This window comes from Stegastes partitus, unplaced genomic scaffold (genome assembly GCF_000690725.1).
Source record: "Stegastes partitus isolate 25-593 unplaced genomic scaffold, Stegastes_partitus-1.0.2 Scaffold813, whole genome shotgun sequence".
Taxonomy (NCBI): Eukaryota; Metazoa; Chordata; class Actinopteri; family Pomacentridae; genus Stegastes; species Stegastes partitus.
In genome coordinates this window covers 31456-43339 of record NW_007578544.1, presented here as the reverse complement: position 1 = coordinate 43339, position 11884 = coordinate 31456, and the positions used below count along the sequence as shown (strand labels likewise).

The 11884-nt window shown below is 41.5% G+C and overlaps 1 protein-coding gene across 1 annotated transcript; it reads left to right on the top strand.

The window, feature by feature from the left end:
* The first annotated feature begins 1398 nt into the window (after positions 1-1398).
* On the top strand, positions 1399-11765 carry vps26a (VPS26, retromer complex component A). The gene is made up of 9 exons (XM_008292470.1): positions 1399-1485; positions 2906-3055; positions 4706-4781; positions 5508-5664; positions 6126-6290; positions 6409-6515; positions 6708-6809; positions 6996-7105; positions 8845-11765. Exons 1-9 carry the CDS (start codon positions 1483-1485, stop codon positions 8959-8961), a joined length of 987 nt encoding a protein of 328 aa, XP_008290692.1. The 5' UTR covers positions 1399-1482; the 3' UTR covers positions 8962-11765.
* The last annotated feature ends 119 nt before the right edge of the window (positions 11766-11884 follow it).

Genomic DNA, 11884 nt, shown 5'->3' with positions numbered 1-11884 from the left:
GTTCGGATGTCTCACCTGCATTAGTGTCCTGTGGTGTGGTCCAATGCTACACAGAGGCATCTAAAGAAACTCAGAACAGAGCTGCTCGAGTTGTGCTCCACTGTTCTTTTCAAACAAATGTGTGTGAGATGCACAAGAAACTGTCCTGATTAACAGTAGAGGCTAAACTACAAGCTCGTCTGTTCATGTTCATGCATTAAGTTTTGGCAAAGAGAGAGCCCAGATTTTTAAATGAAAAACTCTTATTTTTGGGTTTTGTCACAATTATGTGACTCGACTAGTGACCTCCGGTACTTTGGTCGTCCCCGGGTCCAAAACCACCTTCATGGAAAGAACTATTGTTTACAGAGGAGCAAAAGCATTTACAGTGTTGTGTCAACTTGCGTTTACTGTTATCCATTTACTGCTTTGTACCGGGTTGCATTATAAATGAAATGTTTGCTATTTATTATGTATTTTAATTTTTTGTAAATTGTGATTTTTATTTTTTACCCTGGCTGCAAGGTGGTGCAGTTGGTAGCACCGTTGCCTCGCAGCAAGAAGGGGGGGCACCAGAATCTTTCTGCGTGGAATCTCCATGTTCTCCCCGTGCAGCGTGGGTTCCCTCCGGGTTCTCCGGCTTCCTCCCACACAGTCCAGAAACCTGTTGAGGTTGATTGGTGATTCTGGATTGTCCATGTGCTTGGTTGTCTGTCTCTAAGTGTAGCCCTGTGATAGACTGGTGACCTGTCCAGGTGTCCCCTGCCTTCACCCTGAGTCAGCTGGGATAGACTCCAGCCCCCTGTGACCCCAGTGAGGATTAAGGTGTAGAGACAATGGATGGATTTTTATTCCGGGACCCCAGGAAGACTAGCAATCAGTTTGTGGGAGCTCATGGGGATCCTAATAAAGAATAAAGGATGCAACACTCGTGAAACCACAAACATGACACATTTACTTTAAACAGCAAAAAAAAAAGCAATTTTGTTGACTAAAGTGTGCTCATCTCTTACTCCATGTGCTCCTTCTCCTTGTATAATAAAGACCTCTTCAGAAGTGTTTGGTTACATGATCAATGTCTTCTTTGGTTTTATACTAACAAGGGGTGACTCCAGGTTCATCTTACCCTGCTCTGCCCTATCAAATGCAGCTGTCAGTGGGATTAAGGGTGACACAATTAAATAAACTAATTGTGTAATTTGATGTCTGCAACCAAATCCGGTTTTTTCTTTGCAGCAGCAGCAGCTTTACTCACAAACTCTCTTTTATTTCTTACTATGCTGTAAATCATGTTTTTGGGGCGTCTTCAGAATAAGCTGTGATTGAATCCCCCCCTCCCCTCCTCTCCGCCGGCCTCCGGGTGTTTTCAGCCCCTCGTCCCCGCCCACACGCACACATGACCCGGGTCACATGACGCTGAGCCCCGCTCCTACCCCCTGGTTCAGACAGACTGGCTACACGGAGCGAGGCTAGCTGTTAGCTTCCACTGTCTAGACGGCCGAGATGGTGAGTATAAAAACACGCATCAGCTACTCGGACTGCACAGAAACAAACCGTGGTGTGTGTTTATTAAAAAAATAAAAAATAAAAAAAACAAACTGAACATTTCCACGGCGCGCGGGGCTCCGCTGGCAGCAGATGTTTAAATCTGACAGGGCAGCTAGCTGGGCTGGTCCAGTTAGCATCAGTGCGAGGCCGACTTTCTCAGGGGTGTTGTGGCTAGCTGACGGCCCAGCAGCTGTGCCCGACGATAACAGCAACTTTTAGCGTTTGTTAATAACTGAAGTCATCGCGTTTCGTTCGCGCTTTCGTTCGCCGCGGCTGCTATGCGGCTAAATGAAACGTCAGTGTTAGCTAGCGCTGCTAGCTTAGCTCCGTGTGCTGTGAAGTTGGAGCGTCACATGCGTGTTGATTGCAGCAACAGCTCCTCAAATTATGTGTTCTCCTTAAAAGTCATGAAAGGCCTCGTTTGGGATTTGAGGTTAGAAATGCTTTTATTGCAAGTCGCTACCCGAAGACTGTGATGCAGAATTGAGTGTTTACCCCCACTGATGGCTCCTGTGTTAGCTGGTTGAGTTTTAAAATAAGAGTCCTCTGTGCTGTAGATGCATCCTCTCTTACAGGAGAGGTCGAGTCTCCAGCCAGTCTCTCCTGACATCTTGATGACTGGGCTGATTCCTCCAGATCCGCTGCTCCTGCATGTTGAAGCATGTGTTTGTGACTTGGTGCCAGCTCAGAGGAAAATAATGAGGCTGTGCAAGCTGCTGATGAGTGACCGGTTTGTTGTGGAAATAATAGCTGCTGTCATTGTGCTGGCAGGGTTTAGGAAGTGGGATTGTGAGAGTTTACATGGTCACAACTTCAGACTGTAATTGTGTCAGAGCACACCCTTCAGTCTAGAACATGTGCACGCAGACAGGGATGTTATCTTGGCATCTCTGGTGGTGTTTTTCATTATTGCCTCATCCTGTTTGTCTGTACAGTCGATTGAATGTGAACAAATTCTGCAGCTGAGAACACACCCAGTCCTGCTGCCGTTATTTACAGTTTGAAAACTAGTGTTTTGGCTTCTCTGATCTATGAAGCCACACATTGTTATGTTGGTTATAATCATTTCCAGTCTCTTAAGTTGATAAATCATATGTTGTGATTTATTTTTGTTTGTTATTTGTCTTCATTTTGTTGTCAGTGCTCTTGGACGTCTCCCCTTCAGGGTAAACCTTCTGAAGCTTGAAGAATGTTTAATTATCATCTGACACTAAAATCTGCTTTTTGCTCTTTAGATAGCCATTAACCACATGATTACAGTTTTCATTTGCTCTTTAAAAAATGCTTAGTCATTTTAATATTCAAACAAGCACCATCTCATACGCCCGTTGCTCCTGTTTTTTTTTATATAACTCCGTTTCATACTTTGTGTTTCCAGAGTTTCCTGGGAGGTTTGTTCGGGCCGGTATGTGAGATCGACGTACTGCTGAATGACGCAGAGAACAGAAAGACAGCCGAGTTGAAGACAGAAGATGGGAAAGTGGAGAAACACTACCTGTTCTACGACGGAGAGTCTGTGTCTGGCAAGGTAGACCGAGTTTGCATTATTTATAAAGCAAGGTGCAGAGCTCCACAGGGTTTCATATGAGGGTCCTCCAACACATGAAGCATGGTTTAAATAGGCTGTGAATTTACTCAACAGTTAGCAGTCAGCACATAATGGATGTCTCTGCCATACTACAGTCTATTTTGAGCTCCTCTCTTTAACTGAGTCTAGTGGGAAATTAAGATTCTTTTGATGAGTCTGTCAGACATGCTCTGGCTTCGGGAGGAACTGACGCCCAGTGTTTCCAGGCTCATGAATACATCAGCTGATATAACGCCGTTATTAAGTAATCTTGCCGCCTGTCCAATATTATTTGACCTCTGTTTGCATCTTCTGTCACCTCACACGGAATCTCATTAAGGCAGCGTGAACTGTAGTCTTCAGATCAGTGGCGCAGCAGCAGATTCGAGTGGAAAGAGATTAATATTTAGCTCCAAAAAAAAAGCTAATATTGTCAGTAGTTTGGATTGTTTTAGTGTTTAACTCGGATTATCTAACAACTGTCATGTGCAAAAGCCCAGTGATGTCGGCTCTTAAGGAATTTTCAAGCGAGGAGAAGAAGTTATGCAGTGTTTGTAGAAAATCATCTCTGTAGCCTAGCTCATTATGAATTATTATGTATTATAGGTGAAGACATTTACACGTTAAATTTTAAATGTACTTTAAAGGAAACATATCCTAGTTGTTGTGTCAACATCTAATAGATTTGTAAATTGGGAATATTTTCAAACTGAGGGCTGCACTAAAAAGAAAGTTTGACAAAGCCAGGCTTTCTTTGTTTAAGCTGGCTTGACAAAGCCGAAAGCCCCAGCCAGAGATTACAGGTATCATGAAGGTGGTTATCAACTTTCTTTGTAAACTCAGACTTTCTGCTGCCGCTACTGCAAATGGTGCAAGACAGGAATGCTGATAGAAAACTGTTAAACATGTTAATATATCATATGTTACCGATGCAGCTGCTTATTTCCAAGTGACGGCTTGCACGTTAAAGTTAAACTTTAAACCTTATATATTTAAACATGATCTTGTATTGAAGTGCGTTTAGGTCTGACACTGTCCCATAATGCAGGATGTCACTTTAATTTTTATCTCAATCAGCAAAAAATAATGTTATTGATTGAATATTCTCTGTAATAAATATCAGCAGAATAAACCATTTTCTAATCTGTGTTTTACCAGCAGAGTAAACGGACTTGACAGCAAATCGGAGCCAAACTTAAAAACATATTTATGTGATTTCTGCATCGCCAGCTAAGTACATGTCTGGTTCCCACGGCAACACGATGCATACAGTGTGCGATACTGTAACTCCACGGCTTCATTCCATGATATTCGTAACGCACAACTCAGCGTGTTTGCAGATAAAACACATTCCCTCAGCTGAGAATCTGTATCGCTCATAAATGATAGTCAGGAAACGATCTGGTTAAAGGGAGACGCTCTTTCCAACTGATTTAAATCCGAAACTCTGAATATAACCTGGACCAGGTTAGCTCCAGAGCATCAGTTACCATGGAGATCATCTTTAAGCTCAACACACTTGCTAACCCACTAATCTCGCTTCATAGTGCAGCCCTCCGGCATCGTGACAGCATGTTTTTAAGTTGGTCTGAACAAATGTTTCCCCTGCAGGTGAATCTAAATGTGAAGCAGGGAGGAAAGCGACTGGAGCATCAGGGCATCCGCATCGAGTTTGTTGGACAGATAGGTGAGCATGATAGAAGCTGTATACGGTCTGTGGGGGTTTACTTGTTATTCATTAATATAACAGACTCTGTACAGGACTTCATTCATACCGTTCTCCACTCATCTGTGTAACAGTTCACGTCCAAACAGGTGTTTATAGTGTGTATGGGCATGTAGTGTTTATTTCTACATGTATCCTGCAGTGTTTATTTTCTTCTTTTTTTTTATTGTCATTCTTTACTTGGCGGGGAAAAAATTGTAAAATTGCACATATGAAAATATTTGTATTGTATTCTTTTTTCTTCCTGCTTGCTTTTTTTGTATATCTTTGTTATTATTTGTGCATTTGCTACTGCGATAAAACATTTTCTCTTGTGGATCATTAAAGTTTTTCAAAGTGTCAATAGGATTGTGCTCATGGAAATATTAAGTTTAGTGCTAGTAACCTCTAAAGCGCCTCGTGCAGCTAGCTTCATTAAATATTTTAAGTGCTAATTGAATGGATTAGCTGGAAAACCCACTTGTGAACAGGACGCCGTCGGCTGCGGCTGAAAGGTTTAACAGGGCATGTGGTTGTCATGTGCAGTCTGCCATTGTGGAGCTAAAGCCTCCGCAAACTGTATTTGCAGCAGCAGGAGGGTAATGAGTTAAGTGTGCTCAAATAGAATGAGATCCCGAAATCAAAGTGATGTATATAGATTTTTGTGGGGTGTTTCTACCACTCTAAATCCACTCTGCTGTGTTTCAGAGCTGTTTTCTGATAAGAGCAACACCCATGAGTTTGTGGACTTGGTCAAAGAGTTGGCTTTACCCGGAGAACTCACCCAGAACAGAAGCTACGACTTTGAGTTCATGCAGGTGGAGAAGCCCTATGAGTCCTACACTGGCGCCAACGTCAGACTAAGGTACAATAATAATGCCTTTTGACTCCAAGTAAACTGCGTGTTGGATTATTTTAGTTGCGTGTAAAGTTTTATGACCGATGTTTTGGACAGACAAGGACCTTCCAGCATGGAGTATTCAGGTTCAGTCTTTTAACAGCCAGCAGTCTACAAGGGAGCTTTTCTGTAGCTCGCCTGGTGCTGTTAGCAGATAAATATGTTAATACATTGATGTAAGTTGTACTTGCATCACCAGTGCTGAAATGATTTAACAGTTGATTAGTTTGTCTATATGGATGTTTTTATATAGATTTTTGAAGTAAAAATAAGTCAGTTTCATAATTTTCTAACTTTTTCAAGATTTTCACAGCAGCAACGGTCATACATTTTCAAATGTAAAGGATACGACCGTCGTCTTTTAGTGACGCATGTTTGCTTGTTTTCTAAGTTTGATAGATTGGGGTGTCTGTCTTTTCTTCTTGCAGATATTTCCTCAGGGTGACAATAGTCCGTCGGCTGTCTGACTTAGTGAAGGAATACGAGTTAATTGTCCACCAGTTAGCCACCTACCCGGATGTCAACAACTCGATCAAGATGGAGGTCGGCATAGAAGACTGTCTTCACATCGAGTTTGAATACAATAAATCCAAGTAAGATCAACATCACCTTAACTTCTCTCATTAAGTCTACTTTGCCACCGTAGAAAATCACAAATCCAATTGAGACATGTCCTGAAGTCAGCTTGGACTTGATGTGTGTCTTTATTAGATACCACCTCAAGGATGTAATTGTTGGGAAGATTTACTTCCTGCTGGTCAGGATCAAGATCCAACACATGGAGCTACAGCTCATCAAGAAGGAGATAACAGGCATAGGTAAGAATCCAGGGCGGCTGCATATAAAAATAAGATCAATCACTTGAATGGAAGCACATCTGGACTTGTGCTAACTTTAAAGTTTAAAAGCTTTGATGTTTTTATAGCTGTAATGTGTTTTTCTCTTCTTTAAATAAGTTGGGTCTTGTTTGTTAGCTTTGCTCCACTCTCACATTTTATCCTCCTGTTTAGGTCCCAGCACCACCACAGAGACGGAGACGGTTGCAAAGTATGAGATCATGGATGGAGCTCCGGTTAAAGGAGAGTCAATTCCCATCAGACTGTTCCTGGCAGGTAGGAGCTCTTCTCCTCTTTGACAGTTAACATGTTGAGTGCTGATCCACATGTCGAGGCTGACACAATGCGGCCTCATGCCATTATGGTGTCACTGTTAACTTCCCTCCTGTTGAAGCGTTTAAATGGGCCTATTTTTACTTCATATGTGACTGACAGCTTATCACATCCTCTGCTTCCTTTCAGGATATGACTTGACACCCACCATGAGGGATGTGAACAAAAAGTTCTCTGTGCGCTACTTCCTTAATCTGGTGCTGGTGGATGAGGAGGACAGGAGATACTTTAAACAACAGGTAACTCACTTGTATTCGATATCAGTGAGCTAATACGTGTACGTTTCTCCTGCACACATGAGCATCAGATGAGTTTTAAATATGGAGCATTTTCAAAAGGGCAGCCAAACAAGCTTATTTTCCAGTGATAACGTTGCTGTATTGTATTCACTGCTGCACTCCGGGGATTTATGCTGTGAATATTCCATTTAGACCGTTGATTACAGCGACTGCCTGCATTAGTCACTGTAATAGAGAGACAATCTATTTTTCATAATCCAACAGTCTTTTTGGTAATTGTGTCTTTTAAACATTAGTAAAATTGATATCCGGGTGCCTTGATGCTTTGCTAAAAGAATGTTTGTCACACATATGAAGCCCTGCAGCAGCAAAGTTGTCATTACTCAGATAAACGTAATTTCTGCCTATAAGAAGGAACCTTACCATGTTGATTCAGTTATTACTAACAATCATGCATCTTTGCGTTTTGATCCCTGGTAGCATAATGAAATAAATTATTTCTTTTTTGGATTATGCAAATATACACGTGTTAGCAGGGGTAAATCCTCAAACTTGTCTTCAAACCAACACACAGGATTACTTCAGTAAAATTCCTTTACAATAAAAGTTTTAACAGTTTAAACAGGTTTAATGGTAACCTATTGTCTGTGCATGGTGTGGACTTATGTACTGAGGGTGACACTTTGTTCTGTTAATCTTGAATTTATAAAGAGCCAAGTTAGTATTGATAGAAACAAAAGAAGAAGGTCTCAGGGTGTCTGAGGCTACGTTCAGACTGCAGGACTTAATGCTCAATTCGGATTTTTTTTGCGAGTTCGTTCACATTTCCAGTTAAATCGACTTGTATGTGATCTCCTGTGTGAACTTCATACGACCCAAAAGTGTCCCGCATGCGCAGAAGAGGACACGACGACGTCACACACAGTGTTTGTTGAAGTAAACACAGATGGTAACGGTGGAGCGTATCTTGCGATTTTGTCGTCCAACCAGAGCCAGCATATTTACAATGCTTTAAGGAGAAGATTAAAAAGGAAGAGAGCCAGGTTTTTGGCCGTGGCGTTTTGTGGGGCAGTGGCAGCAACGTCTGTGCAGAGAAATGTGTGGGTGTGGAGTCTACTTGAACGCAGAATAGTGACGTCTGACGTGTTGGTCGGATAAATGCGACCTGACCGTTCAGACAGAAGTCACACGGCAACAGATCAGGTACATATCAGATTTAGGGCCACATAACCAAGTGGCCTGGGTCGCATTTGAAAAAATCAGATCTGTGTTGTTCAGGCTGTCATGAAAAGATCAGATACAGGTCGCATAGGGGCAAAAAAATCAGATTTGGGTCACTTTAGCCTGCTGTCTGAACGTAGCCTTTGCCTCATTTGTTTCATATCATTATCATTTTAACATAGTATTAAAACAACATCAAGTACAGAACTAGTTGTCTAACCATTAGCCTCTCAGACGTTGTTTTTTGTATTGTTGGGAGACAACTTCTGACCTTTGTGGGTTGTGTGTGGTGCCCCATGTGTTGCCATACGCTGACATCTGACTTGCATTTGGGGAATTCATGTGTGACTTGTGTGGTATCCTGAGAATATTCAAGCACACACATGCATTCCTAAATGTTTTGTTCTTCTTTTTTTTGTCACATTGTTCCTTGTCTTGTTTACACCTGTTTGTCCACCGCTCTGTTCTTGACTTTACTGTACGTTCTCATGCATTCACTCCTCTGCCTCTGTGTTTAGGAGATTGTTTTGTGGAGAAAAGCTCCAGAGAAGCTGAGAAAAAGAAACTTCCACCAGCGCTACGAGTCGCCCGAGCCCCGAACCCAACCAGTCGAAGCGGAGCAGCCAGAGATGTGAGGCCCCGGGCTACGAACTGAAACTCCACACAGACACACCACAGCTCTTCACTGCTGAACAGCCAGAGGTGTGAGGGCTGCCCCACTATCTCCCTGGACTGAGCAATGTCTGTATACATGAAAACACATAACATACCTTTAGACATCCCCCCTCCCCCCTCTCACCACGTCACAGCTTTCGGATGTGAGCTGCCCACCATCACTCTGTCCCCCCAGGACTGAAACACACTCGCATACACATGCACACAAGCATACAATCCAAGTCTGCAGAATGCTAAATGTCAAGGCAACAGTGCAAAACAAACCAACCCAAGTAACAAAACAGCAAGACAGCCTATGTCATCCTGGCGACACGGGCTGAAGACACACTCAAGCACACACAAGTGAAGCCATACAGTTTGCTGAATGCATAATAAAACAGGAGCAAAGACAGAAAAGAGGAGATGGCTACAGACCACCGCACCACTTATCTCTTTGTTTTGCAGCAGGAGCTTCTTTTGTTTGCATACTGAACAGCACTTATCCTGGACTTTCTCTTCCATCCTCCTTCCCACATCCCCTACAGAGTGACACTTTCTATAGTCTGGATGGGCTACTGATTGAAAGTAGATGTGGTGGATCTGTCTGAACGAAGGATGTGAGAGGCTGAGCTATGAGTCAACGCACACACACACACAATATATCAGAGTTTAAACTCTCATTCTTCCATCTCTCAGTTTTTGTTACTGTACGTATGTAAAACTGTTCACAGACTTCCAAGTAAATGCCTGCTTCGTTGGGAATTTTGTACAACAAATATCCATCTTAACGTAGGTGTAATCCTAAATTAATATCAGATGGAAACGTATCCCATTCTTACATGTTTCTACTTCTAGACTGCAGCTTATTTCATTCAAGAAAGTCTATTCTATCTTTTCAATTCAAGGTGGTCATTGTCATTTCAGTGTAATATATTTCACAAGATCATTTAATTAAATTCGAATCATAATTTAGCGCTTCAACAAATGGTTGTTGTTGTTGTTGTGGATTAGTCTGCAGATTCTCAATTCACTGTTTATTAAGAAAATGTGAAATGTATCCGTTACAAATTCATCTGCAGATGTCAGCTTCCCAAAACGCAACAAACCATAACGTTAGAGAAAAGAAATGATTATTTGATCATCGGAAAAAACTGGCAATTCGTTTTCTCTTGACCGACTAATGAGTCTCTTCAGTCCTTTGTTAAGATGAATATTTGCTGTAAATGTCACTAAAGATGTTCATCGGTTTAACAGGAATTCTTCCAAATGTATCTGACGGTTATGATTTCTCTGTTAGTCTGCATGCACGATGCATCTTGTTTGATTATGTACCGTGCTGCTTTTTTTTTTTTTTTTAGGACTAAGCTATAATTGTTATTTTAAGGATTTCTTCACCCATATTCCAAAAAAGGTTTTGTTTTTTTTCTCAGCAAGGTTTTCGGATGGAAGAGGGGAGGGGGGGTTAAATTTCAGCACCTCAAATGAAATTCCTCTGGTCTTCTTTAATTGGGATGGAGAAAGAAACTCAAACTGTGACAGTAAATCTGTTTGGCAACGTAGAAAATACGGTTATTTGTAATTTGGGTGAATTGAACCTTTAAGTTCTCATCACGTCTGCTGGTTGTGAAATCAGTCAATGTAAGAAAAAGATTTTCTTCAATTTCTGTAATTTGAAACTTGAAAAAAAAAAGAAAAAGGAAAGCTGAGAGAGTTATGCAGCAGCTTTAACCTGAAAATGACGGTTCTTTAATCACCATTCTTTCTGTTTCCATCTTGAATGATTCAGTAGAAACACGATACGATAGGTCGCCATAATCAGCAGACTGTAAATTCACTGTTCTCGTCAGTTTCACCTTGTTTATCATAAGGTGCCGTTTTTGAGCCTGTTGGTTTGGTATGTTTAGAATACTAATGTAATAAATGGCTCACGTCTGCTTTCGTTAGCACTGGAAGGGATGCGGTATCAATATACTGTCACATCCAACTATGTTCCACTGTGATGCTCAGACCGGCAGTGTAGGTCCTGCTTTAAAGACACTGTTATCAGCCCTGTGTGTGGGGCGCTTTTGCCCTTCAGCTCTGATCTATGGCCAGTTTTGCACTTTTCCCTCCAAATGCTTAACTTTGCATTAAAGGGGCATGGACGCTGAAGCTAAACATCACTCAAGGACGACGTCACCTCAGAGATGATCTGAGTCTGTAATTGAAATTATACTGTCATTTATATATCACTACATATTTTAATTTGACTTAAAATGTACAATATGTGTTGCTTTTTGTCTCTTTCATATGCAGCTTATGTCACTACGTCACGTTTGACTTTATAATTGTCTGAATGCAGAGCGACAATTCAGGTTTCTTTGTTGTTCCACACTCGTGTTGACCTTGTAGTCTGGGTTTATTTTGTTTGGAACTGTGTAATTTATTTGCAAGCAATGCTTTCTTTCTTTCTTTTTTTCTTTCTTCCTGCCAGATGTATTTTCTGTCTTTCTGACACCATACTGGTAGGGTTTGTTTGGTTTTACTTTAAATACCGTGAAAGGTCATGAAGAAACACTTAAAAGCCAAAACTCTCTGCCCCTGTCTTATCTACTGCATGTAAATCCCTACACAATGTCCGATCATGCCATTGTGTGTTTGAGTGTGTCTGAGTGGATGCGTGTGTGTGTGCGTGTGGATGTGGATGTGTGCGTGGGTGGGTGTGTATGGTAATATGTGTGTATATATACACCAAACCCAAATATATAGCTAAAATGAATCATGAATAAAGCAGATTTATACTGAACTTCCTTTGAACAACACTCTTTTTCTCTTCATGAAGTTCATCAATGATATTCTCCAACGTGGAAAAAAAAAAGCATTGCAGTCCGCATAAAGAGCATGGTGTAACAACTGACAACTTTT